The 23,673-nt window shown below is 37.7% G+C and overlaps 1 protein-coding gene across 2 annotated transcripts; it reads right to left on the minus strand.

The window, feature by feature from the left end:
* LOC134803964 (chitinase-like protein EN03) lies at positions 1-23,289 on the minus strand. 2 transcript variants are annotated; one of them, XM_063776806.1, is made up of 9 exons: positions 23,127-23,289; positions 16,041-16,291; positions 13,315-13,447; positions 8,679-8,849; positions 6,355-6,523; positions 5,797-5,927; positions 4,910-5,035; positions 1,138-1,237; positions 1-342 (listed from the first exon to the last, which is right to left on the minus strand). In XM_063776806.1, exons 1-9 carry the CDS (start codon positions 23,233-23,235, stop codon positions 231-233), a joined length of 1,302 nt encoding a protein of 433 aa, XP_063632876.1. In that variant the 5' UTR covers positions 23,236-23,289; the 3' UTR covers positions 1-230. The 2 variants fall into 2 exon arrangements, with proteins under 2 accessions (XP_063632876.1, XP_063632875.1); XM_063776805.1 differs by having other exon boundaries at positions 16,041-16,312.
* Between the last annotated feature and the right edge of the window lie 384 nt (positions 23,290-23,673).

A 23,673-nucleotide genomic window follows, 5' to 3' on the forward strand; every position in this document is an offset into this window, starting at 1 on the left:
TTCTTACGTATTTTTATTAATTACACTTGTAAAATCGGTCAACATTTGTCATTTTATCAGTGATTATACCTATATATTAACATTATAGCACAGCTCATAAAAAACGTATTCGGTTTACAAAATAGTACATAAAAAAAACATGCAATACATTTAATTGTTTAATAATAATGGAAATAATCATATTGCAATGGTAACCCAATATAGGGGAGTTATAAGTTTAAAGTTATAAATTAAAGTCTGTATTTGGCGGCGCGCAGGATAGGATACTTGTCGCCGGTGCAGAGCCCGCGGAAGTCGTCCATTGAGAGGTCCACGATCGACACTCCACCGAGGTTCTTAGACCTGCACACATGAAATGAAATATTTCTTTAAATAATTAATATCGGAAATAAAACCTTTGTATTCATCAAATCATCATATTATGTTACTAACTCCTTATATAAACAAACACGCAATTTCCAAAACACGAACATTTGTAATCAAAATCGTCCCGCAAGATTTTGTCCTAACGTACTTACCTACGTAAAAGTAAACAAAGAAATAAAAGTAACGCTTGCTTTCTTCGCCAGAGGCACCATGAATATTAAGTAAGTGCTTTTGGGCTTAACTATACACACAAACCCGATTAGGGCTGCCAATTGTGAGCACAGATTTGTACCCAATTTCATGGGTTCGAGGTGAGTTTTGGTCTGTTATCGTACCCTATTAGTAACAATTAGGCGCAGGCATTTCTAGTTATTCGGATTGACATTTCGATTATATTATGATCTGATAATGTATTAAATGAACTAAAAAAACCGTGGAGAATGTATTAATATTATTTTCTACAATGTACCAATGGCTATGTACCAATACTTTTTTTGGCGTTGTTCTACACTGACGTTTCTGTACGATATTTGTTAAAAGTAAACCCAAAGAGAATAAAATCACTACGTAGTAAACCTTCCAGATGACTGGAATAGGTTTTGAAAGGTCGTATAGGGGCATATGCTCTCTAATAAAATGCAAGTGAGTTCTTATACTCAAGGCTTTGGTTCTAAGTTGTCTTCCGACGAATGTTTATTTTTATTACCTATTATGTACATCTTAAAACATTTGGTGGGAGCCGATTTACGTATATTTTGTGTTTCCACTTACTTGACATATGTCGCCTTCTGTCCAGCAGTGTCGGGGTCCTCGTAGCTCACCCACAGACCGCCTTCGCCGCTGTCGTCGGGCAGACGGAAGGCATAGGTTCCTGTAACCAGAACAATTTCAACTTTTGTCGCAAACCCTCTGACTAGGAAACTAATTCCGAGCGAGATCGGTTGACGTTGACGCTTACGGTGTCGAGCATGAGTAATGGTTTCAAGATGGTTTCAAGACTGCAAATATGCGAAACGGCTGCGGTTTTTTCCTCCGCACTGTAAAGAAGCGTTCGCTCGGAAAACTTGTTCCATGCGACTTTTTGATGGCGTAAAAGCAAGCGTGTACTGACACGGACACTCAAGAAGATCAATCAAACATTATTTGTCTATACTAATTAGGTAAATATTAAATACCTATATCTAATACCTTTAAACGAGCAATTCTTGGTATATAGATATCTCGGGGATCTCGTAAACGGCTCTAACGATTTCGATGAAGTTTGCTATATAGGGGTTTTCGGGGTCGAAAGATCGATCTAGCTAGGTTTTATCTCTGGAAAAACGCGCATTTTTGAGTTTTTATATGTTTTCCGAGCAAAGCTCGGTCTCCCAGCTACCTAGTTGACAATTAATTGAATTAATTTAGATGCACTTAATAGGGCGATGTTTAAGGGACAGGGGCTGCGACCCTCGCTCTGGTTCTTTCCTTGTCCAACAAATATCACTGGCCATTCAGCGGGGTAATGCCGCCAGTATTTTTGGCATATTTGATCCGGAAGACAATCAGAGTGGGGGGCAATATTTTATTTGTTAAGTTAGTTTTTCTCATTCTTAGGTTTATTTTAGTTTATAATTTTTATGTTTAATCTATTGTAATCTAAATGTTTTTAATAAAATTCAATACAATTGTACATATTAAAAAAGAAACTTAATAAAAATCAAATAAGAAATGGTATGATTTGCGTGGGTCAATAGCATTTAGGTATCGGAAATTTTTAACGGAATTAAGATTTTTAAGTGATGAACGGTAAACTATTATTAAATTTGAAATCCAGTTCTTTCATTCTACTTCTCTACATTTGTCCGGTAGGTTGCATTCCTGACTGGACGTAAAAATACACATACAATGTAGGCCCTAGATAATATTGGACATATTGAATTAAACATCCACCGAGGTGCGTTTGTGCTCAAATACATGTCACATTGAAATACAAATAAAATAATATTAATATGATTAAATAAATTTTCTTTAAAATAATAAGTTGAACTCAACCCGCGAGAGTGCAGTGCAAAAACAAATATACAGGGTGATTCAGGAGACGTGAGCAGGACTAATACTGCGCATTTCGTAAATGATAAGCAACACTTTTGTATCAGTATTAGTGAGGTAACGTTAATTTTCGAGTCGTGTTGAAAAAAAAAAAGTTATTAATTTATTTACGACATGCGTGGTCACCCTAAAATTAGAATACTAAACTACCGATATTCTGTGTCAAATTGAATGTCACCACTGTCATCGCGGTCTGGTTACTTATGAAAACTCGTATCTCACTCAAGTTTGACAGTGTATTTTCTTCGTAATCAAAAATTAAAGAGGTTTTATGCTTATTAATTAGGTCTTGTAGGGTGACCATGATTGTAGAGGATTAAATTTGCCCTCACCAAAAAGTTAAAAAATAGGAAAAAGTGTGGTTGTTTCACCTAAATACGACGGTGATCGATCAATTATCAGTTACTGATTGTGCAGGATTAGTCCTGCTCACGTCTCATGAATCACCCTGTATACTTACGGTAAAGTTACCTAAAACGGGTGCAAAGCGGAATTAGAACAAATCGTCCACTAAGAGGTTTTCCCCCGAGGCAAACGATTCACTCTGACTTCTACCGTAAACAACTGATGAGATTAAAGCAAACGGCTCAGACCGACTTTAAGAGGAAAGACAGTCATCGCGCTTTAGATTTATAAATAGATATTGGAATAGAGTAGGTACAGATTGTTCACCTGACCATATATTACATAAAACACTTAGGTACATAACAATACGCATCTACCTACTCATTAATAAACCATACCTACCTACTACTTTTACAAATTTACAAATAACCTTTCGCATGCTTCTATATAATGTTGGCTGTTCAAAATATGAACTTAATGTTTACACGCAAGTTGAAAGTAGGGTAGGGATGCATTGGTCAGTTCAGTGCTGAAGCATGCGAAGGATAAAGGATGACTCACGTTAGACCGGGCCGTGTCCGGGCCGGAGCTTCCGGAGCTTACATTCTATGACATGACAGGCGATCACGGGATCTTTTCCATAGACGATGCAACGGAAGCTCCGGGCCGGACACAGCCCGGTCTAACGTGAGTCATCATTAATAGATATTACATAAATGGTGGAAATTTTCCAACAATAAATATATTTAAATTAAAAGTACGAGTATTATTATGTGTACTTTTAACAATGTTTGTGACCGTGACATTACGTAAGCAACGTTAGTGCAAAATTTGCAATTTTCCTCCAACACGTAACCAGCACCAAACATGTGTTAATAAGAACGGCAAGCGAGCATAACCTCCAAAAAGTGAGTACCAACCAAACACATGAGATATATCCGCGTCCTTCCTCAAGCCCAGCTCTGAAAATTTAAATATCGCAGCTAATTCCCGGACTTTGTTAAACAAGCTTTGCTACTTTAAAATGGTAACCATTTAAGCTTAACCGGGTCAAAAACTTTTTAGTTAGGTACCTAATGAGTTAAGGTTATGCGTCATTCTTGCGGACACCGTAAAGTAAATGAGTTTTAAAACTTAATACTCTTACAGGTAAGTATATGTTTAGTTTGAAATCTTAAGCTGTTTTCTGAACTAACCGGTTGGTTTATTATCTGCTCGCTTTTGGGGCAACCGCACGGATTGCAATTAAATACGATTGGCGATAGGGTGGTTAAACATCAATATATCCATCCCTTAAGGCTTCGTCACATAGGCGCGTTTTCCGGGCGGGGCGTGAGCGGGGCGCGCTGCTATTACATATAAAACGCTCACGGCCATTAGGAATACGCGCCTGTGTGACGGAACCTTTAATTTGTAATAAGTTTTATTTCCACCATATGATATTTCCGATGAGTGATTTTATGTAATAGTTACAAGATTAGGACATAATCTCTCTTTATAGAAAATCAAATTGATATTGATCGCCGTAATAAAACTTAATAACGCAGATAAACCTACTCGCATTGAGCAAGTTTGAACAACGTGACAACGCCAGACAGCAGCGCTATAAACTCTTGTTGCCGGAGTAGACAAGCAACCCATTATGTTATGTAGCTCACAGATATCTTAATAGATATTGTACGTGTCACGATTGTAAGACAAACAAGTGCTGGAGTCTCCTATCTCCTCTCCCGGATGGGCGGAACACGTATAAATACATGGAAATTGAACTTTTTTATTTGACCATTTAACGCAATATGAAAATTAACGACTAACTTAACTAAGGAAAGAAATGAATATACACTATTAACTCCGCATCAGCTTGAACAAATGATATATGACAGGTCAAACTTTATTCGTAATAGCCGATCGGGTAGCATCATCCGAACCGAAGCCATACAAGCCGATTTACTTAGCAACGACAAATGCAAAAAAAATATCCAAATCAACGGCACGCGTGTTAGGAATATTTAATTGATCTACCCACTTAGATATACGTCTGTGGTATAGCTCGTAGATCAGATTAGTTAAAAACACAACTCATGTTTATTAGGTAATAGGTACTTACCGAAACGCTTGCTCGGGTCAGTGACCTTCCTGAGGTGAGGCTGCATGCCCTTCTGGTGGTTGGGGTTGATCAGTTTAGCGCACACCTCGGGGTAGCTGAGAATGCCCTCTTGTTTGGTGTAAGGACCTGAAAGCAAGAAAAAACTTACCGTCAACGCTCAAAAACTTAGCAATCTATTACAAACCTCTGTTAAATTTTGTCTCTTTCTATTAAACACAAAAGATTATCAAGAGCTTGTTAGACTTGGCAGATTTTGTTAAAATCAAATAGGTATCATACAATCAAGTGTAAAAATATGGACCGGTGCACACATCATACTCAAAAATATGTTCTAGCTCTTATGTCAGCGAATTAAGAACTATGGGACATATTTTTAAGTAGGTATGTTATATGCACCCATATTTTTACACTTGACTGTACAGTACACTGAAACGTGATGCACGCTAATACGTTCAAGACAGTTGCATCCTACTGCAGGCAACATAATATGGTTCAGTAATTATTCCACATGTACCTATCGAGCACTCGCCTCTATCTACTAAACCAGACCTCGGATTCTTGCCATAATTACTTGACAGTTAGGGAGTTCCTACATCCAGGGCTGCTTTAAGGCTCATTTAGACGGTGCGAGAACTCGCATGCGAGTTTCATTAGGTACATTGCGGTATTTGAAATTCTTTCTAAATCAGCCCTTAGACGGCGCGCGAACTCGCATGCGATTTTAGTTACATTGAGGACTATTGGTTACGTCCAATTCAGCCGACCAATCAAATACCGCAATGTAATGAAACTCGCATGCGAGTTCTCGCACCGTCTAAATGAGCCTTAAATTAAATCATCGATACTTTTCCCCAATGCTAGTAAACAAATGATAGAGAGCAACGGACCAGCTTCACCGGGTCCGTCCGCGTGGAGAGGAGGCACGCCCGAGATTTCGCTGTCACTGTCGAGCTTCCATGTGCGCGCGTAGGTGGCGATCCCGAGAACAATCTTGGTGCTGGGGGCGCCATGCTGGAGCCTGATAGAATAGTGATGATGACACATGTTGAATTTTATAACAAAATCGAGTAAATAGCAAATGAGCAATTTATCACAATAATGTGGATATAAAAATAATACAAAAATAAAGGACCTGTTAAAATTTAAGTTTTTTTTTAACTTCCAAAAAGGAAATAAGTAGGGATAAGTACCATTCAATTCCTTACATTTTATCCAAAAAAAGATTGTATAGCAACTATATAGGTCAATAAAAGCAATATTTCACCGACAAAAAAGCAATTTCCTTGTTTTGTCCATACCTACTTCAAGATGACCTCTCAGTGACCTTGACGTCACGTTTAAAATCACCTTGACACGCTCTTATTTTCGTCAAGTATAAATTATTTTGAACACCTGGCCCGCTTAGCAACTTCTGCTGCTGACAGTACCCACGAGTAGCCACTCACCAGTAAGAAACAGCAGAGTCAGCGTTCAACAGGGGGTTGCGGTTCTGCGGGGCGTAGATGGGGGCGGAATAGTCAGCCTCCTTGGGGTTGCGATCAGGGGTCTCGTAGTCAAACGCCTGCAGGTTTACGATGTCAACCAGATTGATGATAGCAGGTACGTCATAGTAGACTGGAATAAAATACGTTTTTTTAATATTACGTAATAAATTATCCTCGTATTTTGTTTATAAAAGGAGATATCTCTTTTGATACAAAATCCCATGTAAAAGGGGATGAAGCGGTAGACAAACAAACGATCAGACAATCACTAATTATGTCCGTAATTAGGTGTTATTACTTCGAAGGTCATTCTTCACCTTGATTCGGCCATTTTCCTATAATTTTATCTGCACTGTAAAAGCAAAGTGTATATTGCCACCGGGTCAATTTGTAATAATATAAATTGTTATTACCTACAAGGTGTACCTGTTTTCTTTGTCTTGACAATACCAACACTTTAAACCTAGGTACATATTATACATAAACATCTATCTGGATTCGAATATGCCGGAGGTCTTGTAGTTATTGGACCGTGCTAATAGCGACCATACATATGCCGACTTGATTGACGTTCAGTGAATTCAATTGATTTGAAGTGGTCACTGCGTACCGTAAAATGGGGTGAGTAGGCGCAAAACTGTCATTCAAACCTCGATAACATTTTATTTTTACATATGCAAACTGAATGGTGTATATAATAAGTGTTCCGGACGTTTGTATTTTAGTTTTTATTTTATTTTGGGTAGTTCCATTTCATAACTTTGACGATAAACAGGAAAACCCACCTCACCCCGTAGTCCCTCGTATTTGGGGTGAGTTGGGTTTTCATACAAATGTGATTTTGGAAGATTGTTTGATCGATTTTTTTTTATTATGAGTATTACTATAGCTCCATTTTAAATTGGAATACATTATTTTTATAGCAGTAGCTTTAAAAACCCATCTCACCCCCCTTTCAACCCTTCTCTCCCCATTCATAACCCAAATCTCCCCGCGAACCCTACTCACCCCATTTTACGGTAATTACGCTAAATCATTTTCGGAGACGACTGAGATGCAGCTGATAGTGCAAGCTCCGGGTAAATAGAATTGAATTGGGAAATATTACGTGCATTTGCGTGTGTACGGAGTTAAGGAATTTATGGATTTGACTTTCACTTAAATTTAATTTAATTGTAATTTTTCTTATTACAATTGACATATGTTTTGTTATTATTTTTACATGTAGATAATAAGAATAAGATATACAGATATCACAAAATAGATAGGTACTATATTCTGCAATGTACAACCAACCTAGGACAAAACTGCCTATTACTTAAATGTTACGTGAAAAAGAATGCTGAAGTATGCTTTTCCCGTAAGAAAGAATAATATACCTACTTGCTTATATAACAACCGATGTAGGAAATTTTAATGAAAATGTACTTAACTCGTAACTTCTGATGTTATTTGAGTAACGAGTCTTGCGCATGAGAGTCGTAGAGGAAAAAAAATCGAATGACGCGCATTTATTCGAGATGATTGTTATAAGTACAGTCGTTGCCAAAAATATGTCTTTTTTTGCCTTATTACAAGTTAAAGAAGTAAGGTCCAAAGTGTACCTAAACATATCTTTGACGTCGTCTATAGAAGAAGATCTTGGCTTATTTAAAGTTTCTGAAGCTAGATGGGCAAAATTGGATTTTTCATCATCACCATTGTTATTTAACGGACGTGAAAGAGTAGAAATGGTTTATGAGGTCCATTATTAGTTCCAGTCCTGCGATAGCCCTATGGTTTTCGAACATTTTACCTCGAGGGCCAAGCAAACGCTCGCACCCTCGTAGCCGCTCCACATGTCATCGGCCGGGTTGCTAGTCTAACTCCGCGAGTAGTGATATATTGATGTAAGTAATAGTAAAGTAGGTGAGATTGGAAGCACACTTCCTTGTCAGATAACAAACTGAGCTTTATGACAAATGTACCTTCATGTCATGTCATCTCACCTGACATGTCATGATATTTACGGCAGGGGTGCAAAACTCCTCCTTTCGGGCATTCTCGGCTCAGCAGTGCTCCGAGCAATTATTAGGCTTGGCACAACTCGGCGTCCCTTTGCGTGTACGATACGATAATGACCTGAATTTTGACAACCCTAAATACCTAGCCGAAAGGGATAGCGCCATACATAAGAAAGGGACAGCATGATTCGTCCCTGAATCGCTGTCAAACTTCGGTTTTGTAGGAAGTTTCCTTTCTGTACGGTAGTACTATAACTTATTCTGTGTTTACGGTAGACTTACTAGAGGAGTTAACGTTGGGCAAGACGGTGATAGCAAGCTGCATGTTGGGCTTGACGGCCAGGGCCTGCTTCAGCTCGCGGACGAGCGCGGTGAAGCCCTCGCGGTGCTCTGGTTCCTTGTCGTCAACGGGCGTCGTACCGAAAGTCTTCTTGATACCGTGCCAGACGGAGCCTACGACAAATGTTGCTATTAATAACAAATCATAAAACAATCCACAATGATAATTGGCTTTTATAACCAAGGTAAATGTTAAATTTATTAATGATGGCGTTTTCACGCATAAACTTTTACATTTTGACCAACCTTTTATAAAAGAAATTTACAGTACGTATTAGGTAAAAACCAGCAGAAGTGCCAGTGGGTGGGTAAGGTTTTCAAAATGCTCTGCCCCCTCTCTTAATCATAGTCCGTTAAGTTACTTCTGGTGATTGTTAATATAAAAGTATTGTTCATTTTGTACTCGTACAGTCGAGGACATAAATATGTATACATTTCTTCACCTTAACCCATTGAAATAAGGTGAAAAAATGTATACATATTTATGTCCTCGACTGTACTACACTAGAGCACATGAATAAATAGGGCAACAAATTAATAAAAAAATAAAAAATGTGCAAAATCACAACGTCGTAAATATTCAGTTATATCAGTTACATGTTAATATTCAGGCAAATAAATGACAAAAAAAGAGAAAAATGTAACAGAAGTACAAATAAACTATAAGCATTTTATTTTATTATCATCCTCATTTTTATGATGAAACCGATGTGAGCGTAGCGAAGCCAGGCTTCGCCGGTTCATGAACCGCCATTTATAGTGAATTATGAAATATGGATGATACACTCAAGTAGGCACCTACTAAGGGCTGTGTTTTCGTTGCCTTCTTTTTACTTAATAAGTATCTTTCTTAAAATTCCATTGTTAACTAAAAACCAAACCATACCATATCCATCTGTCTGTCCGTCTATCCGTCCGGGGCTCAGTTCACCAGTTACATTTTACCACAGTTAAAGCTGCAATACGGTAACGTAGAAAAAAAACATATTTAGGGCCTGAGCTCCCTTGGCGGTCATTAAAGTGGAATAAGGTACCAATTACAAAAAAAAAGTTCGGTTACCTCTAAAACCACGGAACTTTTGATAAACCTATAAGTCAATTTTCTGAACCGGCCTAAGGTGCCCGCCTTGTCGGCAGGTAGGGTTATAGGGTAGAAGCATGCCCATTATTTACGGGGCATCCTAATACCTATACAATACCTCATTTAAATGGGTACACTACATAATTCCGAAATATTTTATGCCGAATTTTAAAATATCGAATTTTATTATTCCGATTTTTAAATGCTCGACCCATCAAAATTCCGATTGTCGTAATTACCGAACAATGAAAATCACGAAGTCTTATATTTCCGAATAGTAAAACCGACGATTTTTTAAATTCCGAACTACATAATTCCGAATATAACAATTCCGATAGGGAGAAACACCGAATTTAACATTTACGATTTTTGATATCACGAATTCCAAATTGTCATAATTCCGAAATTTTGAATTCCGATTTGACATGATTCCTATTTTTTAAATTCCGAATAACGATATTCCGAATTTGTTGTTAATAAATAAAGGTACCTACGTTTCTACGGGGGGTAGCAGTTATAACGTAACCTAAACCTCCTTTTTTAAAAACAGTTATTTACTGTTGGGGTCGCAGTTCTAACCTAACCTATACCTACTTTTCTGTAAGCAGTAAGTTTCTAGGGGAGGGAGGGTCGCAGTTCTAACCTAACCTACACCTACTTTTCTAGTATCAGTTGGTTTCTGTAAAGGTCGCAGTTCTAACCTAACCTAACCCACTTTTCTAGTAGCAGTTGGTTTCTGTGAAGGTCGCAGTTCTAACCTAACCCACCTTTCTAGTAGCAGTTGGTTTCTGTGAAGGTCGCAGTTCTAACCTAACCCACTTTTCTAGTAGCAGTTGGTTTCTGTAAAGGTCGCAGTTCTCACCTAACCTAACCTACTTTTCTAGTAGCAATTGGCTTCTGTGAAGGTCACAGTTCTAACCTAACCTAACCCACTTTTCTAGTAGCAGTTGGTTTCTGTAAAGGTCGCAGTTCTAACCTAACCTAACCCACTTTTCTGGTAGCAGTTGGTTTCTGTGAAGGTCGCAGTTCTCACCTAACCTAACCTACTTTTCTAGTAGCAATTGGCTTCTTTGAAGGTCACAGTTCTAACCTAACCTAACCCACTTTTCTAGTAGCAGTTGGTTTCTGTAAAGGTCGCAGTTCTAACCTAACCTAACCCACTTTTCTGGTAGCAGTTGTTTTCTGTGAAGGTCGCAGTTCTAACCTAACCTAACCCACTTTTCTAGTAGGAGTTGGTTTCTGTGAAGGTCGCAGTTCTAACCTAACTTAACCCACTTTTCTAGTAGCAGTTGGTTTCCGTAAAGGTCGCAGTTCTAACTTAAGCCACTTTTCTAGTAGCAGTTGGCTGCTGTGAAGGTCGCAGTTCTAACCTAACCTAACCCACTTTTCTAGTAGCAGTTGGTTTCTGTGAAGGTCGCAGTTCTAACCTAACCTAACCCACTTCGCTAGTAGCAGTTGGTTTCTGTAAAGGTCGCAGTTCTAACCTAACCTACTTTTCTAGTAGCAGTTGGCTTCTGTGAAGGTCGCAGTTCTAACCTAACCTAACCCACTTTTCTAGTAGCAGTTGGTTTCTGTAAAGGACGCAGTTCTAACCTAAGCCACTTTTCTAGTAGCAGTTGGCTTCTGTGAAGGTTGCAGTTCTATCCTAACCCACTTTTCTAGTAGCAGTTGGTTTCTGTAAGTGTAAGGCCTGAGTGGACGCTCGAGTTGAGCGTGCAGCGGGGCGGGGCGTGCGGCGTGCATGTTAAACAAATGCAAACGTATAGGAGCGGCCTTAGTGCACGCGGCTCAAATCACTTGTGAGCCCGACGCCACGCTGCACGCCCCGCCGAACGCTCCGCTTCGAGCGTCCACTCAGGCCCTACACTAAAGGTAGCAGTTCTAGCATGTCCAAATGATTTAAATGCATTTTTTTTTGCAGATCAATTTTAAAAACGGCTGTCCATTTAATTACTTCCCTTTTGAAAATCACGAATTTCATTATTCCGAGTTTACAAAAGATCGAATTTCTGAATTCCGAATTATTTTATTTCCGATCGGTCAATGATTTTTCGGAACAGACAAATTCGGAAATTTTTTTTTCGTATTTTTTAATAATCGGAACTTTAAGCTTTCGTTCATATGACAATCGGATTTTAAGTATTCGGAAATAGCGCAGTCGTGATTTTCTTCTTTCGTCGTTTTCAAAGTCGTGATTTCGATATTTCGGACGTATAAAAAATCGTGATTATGAAAATCGTGATTATGAAAGTCGGAAAAACATATTTCGGAATATTTGGGTGTTCCCTATTTAAATACCTGATAGCATGTATAAATGTTGGATATTTTGTATACCTATTCTCATTTTTCCCCTGACGCCAATGAACTTCCAACTGACTTGCAGTATTAACGTTCCTAATCCTATTAAGGTAAGATTACCGAGTTAGTTGCTGGATTGGATTCGTATTCGGTGAAGCAATCAAGCTTTTCACGGAGAAACATAAGGATTATCACTGATTCTATTAGTAGCGACAACAGCACTGATAATACCCTGTATTAATAAATTATAAGTATTCTGTCTCGTTTACAAATAAAACTGTTATTGGATTGTAGGATATTCTCGTAAAGGTCGAACGCCGCTAAATATTTAAGTGGCAAAGTTGGATTAGAGCCTGGTCAAATCATTTTTTTTCGTGCATTAAATATGATATCTACAGTAAATATAAGATGAAGAATTGTGATCAAATAAAAGTTTATTAACCCCTATGTAAGATAAACTAAGAAAACGAGCTCTATGATTGCCGTGTACCGTTAAAATTTGCATTTGCATTGGGTTGGGAATTACCAAGGCAAATTTGCTCATTAGCAAATCTTTTTGTTTGGTAGAATAAAACTACTTACTTAAGTACCATACATATACCTATAGAAGACACAAAAAAATAGCCGATGCCTAAACGATAGCCGTATAATGTGAAACTAACACGCGGATCCGGACTTGAATGCTTTCACGGATACTGGTCTTGACGGGTTCAAAGAACACGGTTCGGTTTGGTACACAGATATTAAAGTTAGCTCTGATACTGAACGCGCCAGAAAACCATGCTAAACGCAAACGGGTACCCGGTGACGGTTACACAAACCTCAACACAACCGCAAACCCTATTAATTACACAGGTACATTGGGTTGGCATGTAACACGGATATCGAGAGCCGTGGTCGAAACCGCGCTGCTCGTCCATCAACGCTCCAGGGTTCACAGTCGTCTCACTATCCGTGATTATAGGCAGGGCCGTCTTAAACTATGCTGGGGCCCTTGGGCACATAATAATTTGGGGCCCTTTTGGAAAGTAAAGAACGCAAAATTGAACTAACATTTTTCTACTATGACCTTCTATTTATTATGGGTAATCAAATATACTGTTACTGTCTGATCTCGGGGCCCCCTGAGGATGGGGGCCCTGGGCACGGGCCCCGTGTGCCCTTATGGTACAGACGGTACTGATTACAGGGTGAACTTACCCCAGGTGGAACGAATCTTCTTGGGCTTGATCCTAGGGAACTGCCAAGCGAGGTCGATGCCGTCGAAGCCGTGCTGTTCAGCCAGCAATACTCCCGAGTTCACGAACGCCGTACGCGCTTGCGGGGACTCCAACTGCAAGCACACGTTCGTCATTAGTCCACGTACACCTTTCTACCGTAAGTAGTATTTGTTTTACACTTACAACAAAAACATCTGACACGCCATAACCATTCCCATAACACGGAACGTAAGAAATGTCAATTTGCGTTTGACAGACACTATACTTTCGCCGCCCATCCCATGACATGGTGAAAAGGGTGTGAAAGGTGGTAAGGGGGTGCCAAGAGACAGAACAAAGAATTTTGTGAAGGTATTCGTCATTCTTGTCGGAATTTACACATTTTAAGTAGTTATCAAACCCACATTTCTAGTATTATAGACCAATGATATATGTATGTAATATGTAGTTGTATGGGGTATACCTAAGACATACTATTTGAGATTTTACCTAATTGGAGCGGTTAAAGGTAAAAAGAGAGTTGCACCCACTGTAACTAGATAATAGTAGACTAGATAATACTTAAAACACTTTTATTCCTTCTCTGAATATTCATTTGTTTCGCGTTCTATTTTTCGGCGTTATTCCAAGAGACACAATAGCTTATATGGCTGAGTCAGACCCCTTAAAGAAGCCCCCCTAAAGACCGTCAATTGTTTAACAACAAGTTTAGGCAGCAGCTCAAATAGCGGATGTCACATCTAAATTGCTCGTCTGATAGGTACGATTACAATTATTTATTAGTATCACGAGACTGATATACTTAGGTTTACGTCTGCGATCAGTTTTATTATTACTTAGACACTTATTCTATCTAAGATACTTAAACATCCCAATGTTTCAGCTCTCATTTCCAATATTGCCCTTGTGACTAAGGAGGTCAACTAACGGCTCAAAGTCGAACACAGCGCTGATTACTTTGACTCGGACTGCATATATTATAAACATAGGTACTTCAAATTATTTCTTATTATCTAAAGTTCTGTATTAAACTTGTTATTGACACAAAACTAATTTGATATTAAACATGAGGATTCCTCGTTTATTTCGTTGTAGGTAGGTGGAAACAACAAACATCGTGCTCTATTCAGTAATAATCGCGCCAAATGGTCTGACGACATGACACGCTCGACATCCTATAGAATTGGCGATTCGTGACCGGGTTGCCAAAAATATTTTCGGGGACACTTTAGCTGAATAAGATACTTATGGCGTCTGAGGAATTATGCTGCCTATTTCAGAAATTGACACACAAACCGAGGCTTTCTTTTGGTCCGAAAACCAAGCTAATCTGAAATTCAAAATGACCCGAGTATTTGAATTACTTATTAGTTTAAAACGTTTTCGTCTGACAAGTTTTAAACAGTTGTGGATAGTCTTAAGTTGATAGTAGAGTTAGACCAACCGTCCAGACCAAGTATGCGACGATTTTGATAGTACACGCAGTGGAAGTATTTATTTTAAAAAGGTTACTAACATAGTGTTAAGTCTAAAATGTTACTAACAAAATATGGATCGCTTTTGGTCTGAAATAAAGAATATTTATTTTTATTTATTTATTTTTAACACTCGCGCTGCGTGTGCTATCAAGATCGTTGCAGACTTATCTCGGTCTTACTCTAACAAGGTGCCTAAGAATTTAACCACTGACGCATTCGTGAGCAGACTTTTTTACAACGTGGTAAATTAAAAAAAAAAACAAAAACAACTAGACTAGACTAGACTAGACTAGAACTAGACCAGTTTCACCAATGTTTTTTCTCTAAATTTTTTATTAGTTTTATACATAAACAGCAACTTTTAATAGTAATGCCATAACAGGTTTTGGCAGGGAATACTTTTGCGAAGTGTTCTTATTACTTTAATGTCTGGATAAACAATGACTAAAATATAATAAACCTACATGTATATGATTAAACGTAACGTTTAGCCGATTTCTGATAATGAACAATGCAAAGAAGTACAACGATGTAGCAAAAAATATATAAAGCCTACGAAAAGCGTTGAAAAAGAATACCCACACTAATATTTAGTCTTAAGCATATGATCGGTTCTACAGATATAAATTTGAAATGTATTAATGTATTCTCTTTAAGATACGGCAACGTAAACGAAGGCTGAGCCGAGTCAGCTCTCCTGGAGCGTTAAGAAAGATTAAACCTCGGAGGCTAAATTTAAATTCTCACAAACGCCTAAATAAGGAAGCGTATGACGCCTCTTGCATATTTATGGCGTCTTCTATTACGTGAATTTGGATTTACCACGTCCCAACCACGGAGTTTTCGAATGGGTGCATATGTAATGTGTTCCATTTTAATAGTATTGAGAATCGATACTTTTCTAATACGATTTTGATGTACGAGTAAGGAGCTACTTTATCCACTCTCCTGTCATTTTACCCAACCTCTGGAGAATAAAATAAGTATTCATTGTGATTTATGAATACGAGTATTGTATTGACAGCTAATATAATGGCTTCATCCTTAGAATTTTCTAGAATAACCTTGTTGGAAATGTAAATAAGTAATTCTTCTTATTTGAAAATAAACTAGCAGAGAGTGTCTTGTTAAGTCATTAAACTGGACAACAATACATTGTATAGGTATTACGTAAAGTTTTTCTTTTCTTGAGATCACAGGAGAAATAATGATTAAAGGGATGGTTTACCAAAGTATTGTACTTGGCAGCATCTTCGGTGTCAGCATCGCCTCCGATGGACAGCAACACCTTCAGGGCTGGGAACTTGCTCTTGAAGTTGGTGATCGCTCTGTAGTTGGCGTGTGAGCGGTCCACGTCGAGGTTCTCATTCAGGGGCACCATCTTGTAGGTGTCAGGTTGAATTCCGGCGTACCCGTAGACCAGGTGGGTGCAGAATGACAGCGCGGGGTCCAGATCCAGGGGCAGCATGCGGGCTTGAGCTGGATAAATACATCCCTCGACTGTTTTACAATGTAGTAGTGGCCTGGTCTTTTGTTCATTGAGCGTCACAGAGGCAACCAGAAAGGAGTATCCAGTGCTAACAAAGCGCGGGTGAGTGGACACATATGTAATTGATAAATATATCGACGCTACTCATTGCTATTAGCGTTCGACTCGCTTGCTCTCGCTAAGCAATGGGAACACACGGCCACTGAAGGGTGACACACGCTAGACCGGTCCGGGGCCGGGCCGGAGCTTCCGGCGCTTCGTTTGCTATGGAAAGCACTACGTGATCACCGATCAGCCGTCATAGAAAATGACATGCCCGGCCCGGTCTAGCGTAAGTCATCCTTTTGCCGTGTGGTTCCTAAGGCAAACATTGAATGCGCTATCGGCATTGCACTGCCTAATTTGTAATGCGCTAATTTTAGTACGCGCAATTTGGTGGTCATCGACAATGTTTACCTTGTCGAATCACAATTTACTCTCGACAAGCATAAGTTGCGTTTGTGACGTCGAAATGAGCGACAGACCTGAGATAAAAAACGGCCTTGCAATTCTCGACATTTTTTTCCCTGTAAATAGGATTCATCTATTAAACATTGAAACAATGCGCATACGAAACTTGACTAGTTTTAATTATATAGCAATCAAACTTAGTCGATCAGACTCACAATGACTGTCGATGAATTGCAAGGACGTGTCATGGTACCTACATATGAATAATACTGGAGTGGTTTGTTAGTTAGAAATTCAGCACACGTGGCATACCTACAGTGAATGCTCACAACTTCTATGCTTGGGTAGCATATGGACCTATAAAGGGCCTATAAATAAATTACCAACATTAATGAGTGCATCACCCAATCACAATTATATTGTATATAGAAAAACAAGTAAAAAATGTTTAATAATAAATTATGTAGCATGGCCTCTTCGAGCCACTTGCGAATCTCCTATTTTCGCACTGGTATCGTAAATAACTATTTGTTTATTTACTGTCTGTTTAATATTTGTTCTGAAGCCCATACTAGGTTTTGATATAGGACAACTGAATGTTGTGGTATTCTGTGCATATAAGTACATAGTTTCGTATTATATCAAGACTGTTCAATATCAAATCAACCAAGCAATTCAAAGTGCTGCCTCGCCTATAAATTTCAGTTATCTGAGACAAAAACAATGAAAACTTAGTAAGTGTGCCTAGTTTAGATACTTACCTAATTTATTGTTTATATTATATATATGTACATATGTATAACATTGAAAAAGACAGTAAAAAGACAAATAAATAAGTTAAGAACTAAATATATCTATGAATTAGGGATGTTGCCGATATTCGCATCCGCATCCGCGGAACATCCGCATGATTTTCAACATCCGCATCTGCATCCGCATCCGCATAAAATCGATGCGGAGCATCCGCATGATGCGGATGTCGACCAAGTCGGTAACAGGAACGTATTAGCGGCGGCGCCGGCGGCGTAAGTGCTAGGTAATTTCGTCGTTATACACGGTGTGGCCTGTAACACGAGCAAAAACATAGATTGTACTCCTCAAACGGTGACACTTTTGTTCAACAACTTTTAAAAATTATGAAGTATTTAGACTCCCTATTTTTCATACAAAATAAATATTATTTTCAATGGACGCCATCGCCACGCCATATTTATTGTGATTGACGTTGCTTGTCACGCCTTAAACATAACAAAATTCGCAATACATTGCGTCTTAGAATAAACTTTAAAGTGTAATAAAAATCAAACCACAAGTTATTTTTAAAAGTCGCTGAACAAATGTTGGTCAGTATGAGGAGTACAGCCTACAGTTTAATTGTTTGCTCATGTTACAGGCCACACCCGGTATATAACGAAAGCGTCTAGATCCCGAAAAGTCGGCCAAGTTACTGTTTATTAAATAAAACGCACCTATATTCTTGCTCAAATACTATACGTTTCGTTTTTTTAAAATAAAAAATGTAATATTAGACGTTTTATAAGTACCACATCTTGACATCCGCATCCGCATCCGCGGATGTGAGACATTAAATCTCCGCATCCGCATCCGCATCCGCGGATGTCAAAAAATCTGCATCCGCAACATCCCTACTATGAATAATACTAAATTAAAACTACCCTAAATATATCTAAAATAAAACAAGGAATATAAAAACTAACTGTGTATATTCATTTCTCTTGTCTGTAGATGACATCGAATACAAAGACTATTCAGTCACTTTGCAACTCAGTCAGTGATTACCATGGCTTAGGTATGAGATTTGAAAGTGAGAACCTACAGTGATTCCATTTGGCGAAACAGAATTTCGCACTAGCACTAAATTGGTTCCATGCTTGCTTGGGGTAGGCTCACCTGCTGCTTCCATAATTGCAGTGATCGGATTTCATAGTTCAATTTAAGGTGAACATGTATATGTATATGTAGAAATCACGGAGAAAAATAACTGTCGGAAAATTTTACGACCATTAATATAAATCGGAGAGGGAGGAGAGAGGCCCATTTTTGAATAGTTTGTATAAATAAATTAATTACATAATGACATATATCATTAGCCATCAGTAGGTACCTAATGTGGTTAGGCACTATATCTCTATAACATTTCCAGCGATGACCTGGTCCTGCGGCAAGAGACCACGTACCTACACCGCCGTGGGTGTGAATCTAGCAGGACAGTTAACGAAGAACGTCCTATTGTTCCCCTGATTAGCCACTTACCGTTACTGACGTAACCGATATGTTGTAGTTTTGTTCAGTTTACATTGCGGTAAGTGGCTAATCGGGAAAACAATACGGGGACGTACAATCATCTCCAATAATATCTTACTTGACGAAACGCGGAAAAATATAATATATGACATTCTCATGGTTCAGCAAATATAGTAAGATCATACTTTTGAGCAATTCGTTAAGCAAATTGTTATCGCAAGTGACTGTTATTGCAGTTATAATTCGAATTAAAAGAAATACAGCCGTCTAACTGCCATCCGTTCCGCTACGCGGATAGAAAAACACGATTTCTGTTCCTAACTGTAAATGTTATACTTTCAGGATTTAGCTATCACATATATTTAGTCTCAAATTAAAGTGGAAATGGTGTGGAATGCATAAAGACAGGTGGGCAAAAATAACCACCCTATGGCGGGGCCCTTCGGGGACAAGGAATAGAGGGAAGGCTTAAGAAAAATGGCTCGACGAAATCGTGGCTACAGCCGGGCAAGACTGGTCACAGAAGGCAAAGGACAGGAAAAGCTGGCTGAATCTGGAGGAGGCCTTCACCCGAAAATATTTATCATTTTGTAGACACTCCTACAAAATAATAAATATTTTTTTTTAACTCTTAAAACATTTTTTAATTTTTTATGTACTATGTAATTGTAGAGTATTAATAAAGGCTTATTATTTTATTTTTATTTTTATAGTTTCATACACATTAACCAGTATAACCACAGCAAAAAGTAAATTTAAAAGAAACCGAGTACTTAGGTACGTATATGAAAACTGTTTAACCTTTTCCTTTTCAGACCTAACGTTACTAGGCACTACCCATAAATGGCAAAAAATATTTACCTAACACATACAAAATTTAAATTGAAAGTAAGTTAAATTTAAATTGAAAGTGATTAATAAAAGCTCGGAGTAATTTCCCAATATCGTTACAAGTCTCTTGCAATGATCAGTTGTAGTATGTATGTATGTACCTATTTATTTTTACATACAAAAATTCATAGTCTTGGACTCATTACTATCTAATAGAAATTTCTAAGTAGAATGTGTACTTACTAGTGAGAAACTAAGGGCACATATTTGTGTTCATTGAATGTTTTATCTAAATATACAAAACTTTAATGAACTATTCTATTTCTAACTATTTAAGAGAAACCTAACATGGGAGAAGCGTTAAACGTTGAGGTAGAAAATTATTTTGAAACTAAAACACAGTAGGGAGTTTTTAATTGCTGGTTTAAATAATCAGCACGCCAAATAGTATTTATATAAACAGTTGCCTATCCTTTCCTGCCCCTGTAATTAAAAGTTATGATTCGCAAAACTTGTTTGGTTTCACATTTTCGGAACTGTTAGCTCCCAGTGAAGTTGGTATGATGTAACCGTCGAAATAGGTATGGCCGATGGCCGCTAAAGCAAATGTTTATCTGCCTTCCAAGAAACTCTAGAATGTTATTTGTTAGCGTTGTTATCTTATTGACTCGTTGATATAAGGTCAAATGACATTATTTTCCTCAACGAGATACATAATTGGAGGTTATCATTTTCAATATTATTATTCAAAGTTTAAAAACGTAGGTACAGGGATAAGTAAAAATATTTATTAGAATAATATACTTAATAAATAAAAGTAGGTTCCAATTCTAACTAAAAAGTCTGTAAAATATTTTATATTTTATCTAAGAATCTTTATTATTGCCGAATGTATGTAGGTACATACTTTATGTCCCAATAAAATTTAACTATAAGGCCATTCTTAAGTGGTCTACTAGTATTAGTCGCCGAAAGTTTCACTGTCCATCTTTTGGCTCCATCATCAAATCAGATGGATGGTACCAGATTGGTACTGTTTGGTCATTTGTATATTTTTTGTTAGGTAACTAATATATTTATGTTATGTTTACTCGTATATGACAAACTTCAATAGTTTCGATCAAATCCAAACATTCACCTGTTCCATTCCAACTACCCGTACGGCCACATCCCCGGTGATAGAAATATAATGTGGAGTATTTTCACAAAATTACTTTGGGAACAACCACAACACAGAATGTTTGTCATTAATACATTACTTGTGTGTGTTATATTTATAGACAAGGAAAACAATCGTTGTCTCAAGAATCGAACTTTCTTCACCAACCGGTTTCAACTCTCCTTTTTGTAAGTGGGTAGCTAGGTATATTAAGTAATAAGTAGATATGCATATAATCAAAAATCTTGATAAACAGCACTCGTGGCGAACAAGCGAAACATCACGTTCTTGACTAAACTAATGACCCGGTCAATTAGTCTTGGCAAACTAATTACTTATACCTACCGACTTGTAAAGGAAAGTTACCCTCGCACCCTCATTACCAATACAAACTGAACTGTTAATTTGTTACAAAAATAAACGAACTTATCCTTGGGCTGACATTGTTCGCGCTCATTACATTTCTTTTAGATGGTTGTTGTATGACTTGATTGACTTGTAGGTATTTATTGTGCAGAAATATTTGAAAACTTAATTATTGTGGTGTTTTTTATAATTTCATATATTTTGTAACCGAAAAAGTTGTTTATTGTGTTTTTTCGCAATTAGCTACCTCTCAGGTAACAACTGCAGCAGTCGGTATAACTAAATACTTATAGTTCGTTTTTTTTAGCATTAGAAAGAACTTGAAAGAAGTTAAGCGATCTTGACTTGTCTTTTAATTGAAAAACGCTTTTTAAAAATCAATAACTATTACTTATGAAAGCAGAAGAATATAAATGATCGTATTAAATTCATAATTGTTACATTTTTACCGTAACTTATTTTTAAAATGTGTTTTTCAATTAAAAGACACATCAAGATTGTTTACCTTATTTCTAATGCTAAAAAAAAACGAACTATAGAATTAAGTATGGTACGAAATTCTTTCTATACTCGCAAGGTAAGGTCATCGTTCCAATGCCAATATCGTATTAATGGCGACCTCAGTGTTTTCGCTAACGCAAAACATATCTATTACGGCAAAGTCTTGCTTCAGTACCTACATAATTGGGGAGCATTGAAATGAACTGTTGTATTCAAGCTATTATAAGGGCATACATACTTACTGTATAGTACAGATGAAAAACATATAAGAAGAGTTATGCTAGTTTTAGTACTCATATCACTACATATTTCTGAATTAATATATTTTTCTAAAATGTTTATTTACATAAATATCATAATTGGCCAAAGAGCGATATCTACACATAAAAACTTACTGGAAAATCTACTAGGTATATATAAGTAGGTATAGCGTAGCGCTAGTTATGGAAATTGCTAGGCCGAAGTCATTGACCGTATGTGTAAATTAAATAAATAAATAAAATAAATAATCTGTGGCCCTAATGAACAAGGGTACAAATCTCAGGCAGCGCAGTTGTAAAAGGGCCTAAGTTCCACGTAACACTTATGCCCTTTTACACCTAAGCTGCGCGTGACTTATACCCGTTTTCACTAGGGCCACAGTATTGTAGGTAGATATAACCTCCTATCTAACTAACGTTTTACCTTACATTTTGTTTATAGTATCGATCAATGATTATATCTTAATTGTTTTCAAATGTGGTTATTAATTAAATATACCTTAATAGCATTGTGATGCCGACTTAATGAGCACGTATCTAATCCTTAATATTTATACCTAATATGGAATGTCACCAATGAGTAGAAACAGTTTAAAATACAAGTAATTCGTTTGAAAATAAGTCGCACGGCATGAATTCGCCTTAAATTTCTCAAGAACGCGTAGGTATGGATACAACGATAAGAATTGAACGCTACTGTGATTTCATGCATGTAACCGTGATTCCACACATACATAACTATTTAAACAGTCGAGCGCCATGAAGGTAGTCTTTTAAATTTCATGAAAAAACTTCCACATATAGGTCGACAAGCTATCTTAGACTTATCGCTCTCAACGCCTCCAAATCTCATACATTATTCATGGTATCGTAGAAGTTTGAGAAGAGGTGCTCTACCTGTTTTGAATTCAAACCGAACAAAACCCTGTAATTGTATTCTAACATGTGCGCGCGGGAGATTAAAACGCTTAGCAGAATGAAATATATACTTACAATCCCTGACATAGCTCTTGCTGTCGTAGTAGCAGACGACTTTGCCGCCGGTCGAGACCGGGTTGGCCACGGCCACGGCGAGAACCGCAGCGAGGGTGAGCAGCAGCATGGTGTGAGAGATGACTGGTTCTGATGGCGCGCCGGTGCCAAATGAGACCTGAGCGCGCCCGGCTAACGAGACCGGTTGCTTACGCGAAGGTCAAAGAGTACCGATGACCGCATCGCGCCATTTCGGCTGACTGCTTGTTTTGTTTAACGAATACTTGACCCTAAGTCATTGCCGATAGGGTAAACATTAATTATGACAACGTTCATGGATAATATCAACTATTCAGTTCAGTCAGCGACACGGATAAAATCAAGAACTAAATTCGAAGGATTCATTTCTCCTCGTGGAACCATTTCCTATTTATGAAAAGCAAATTCAGTATTTTTGCTCTATTTTATTACCTTACATTTGTTTGAAAAAAAAATTGATCCTTGATATTGTAATTTATAGCTTAATTTGCTATGTTACTTGCAAACTGGCTTAAATGTTATTTTACAT

This window comes from Cydia splendana, chromosome Z (assembly GCF_910591565.1).
Source record: "Cydia splendana chromosome Z, ilCydSple1.2, whole genome shotgun sequence".
Classification (NCBI taxonomy): Eukaryota; Metazoa; Arthropoda; class Insecta; order Lepidoptera; family Tortricidae; genus Cydia; species Cydia splendana.

Bases quoted from the DNA above. Each gene is read 5' to 3' on its own strand.
- LOC134803964 (XM_063776805.1), bottom strand. From the start codon at position 23,235: ATGCTGCTGCTCACCCTCGCTGCGGTTCTCGCCGTGGCCGTGGCCAAC. The intron at 6,524-8,678 runs GTAAGTCTACCG...ATTTTATTCCAG, and splicing joins GCCCAACGTTAACTCCTCTA to TCTACTATGACGTACCTGCT. The intron at 5,036-5,796 runs GTCCGTTGCTCT...TCTTGCTTTCAG, and splicing joins GGACGGACCCGGTGAAGCTG to GTCCTTACACCAAACAAGAG.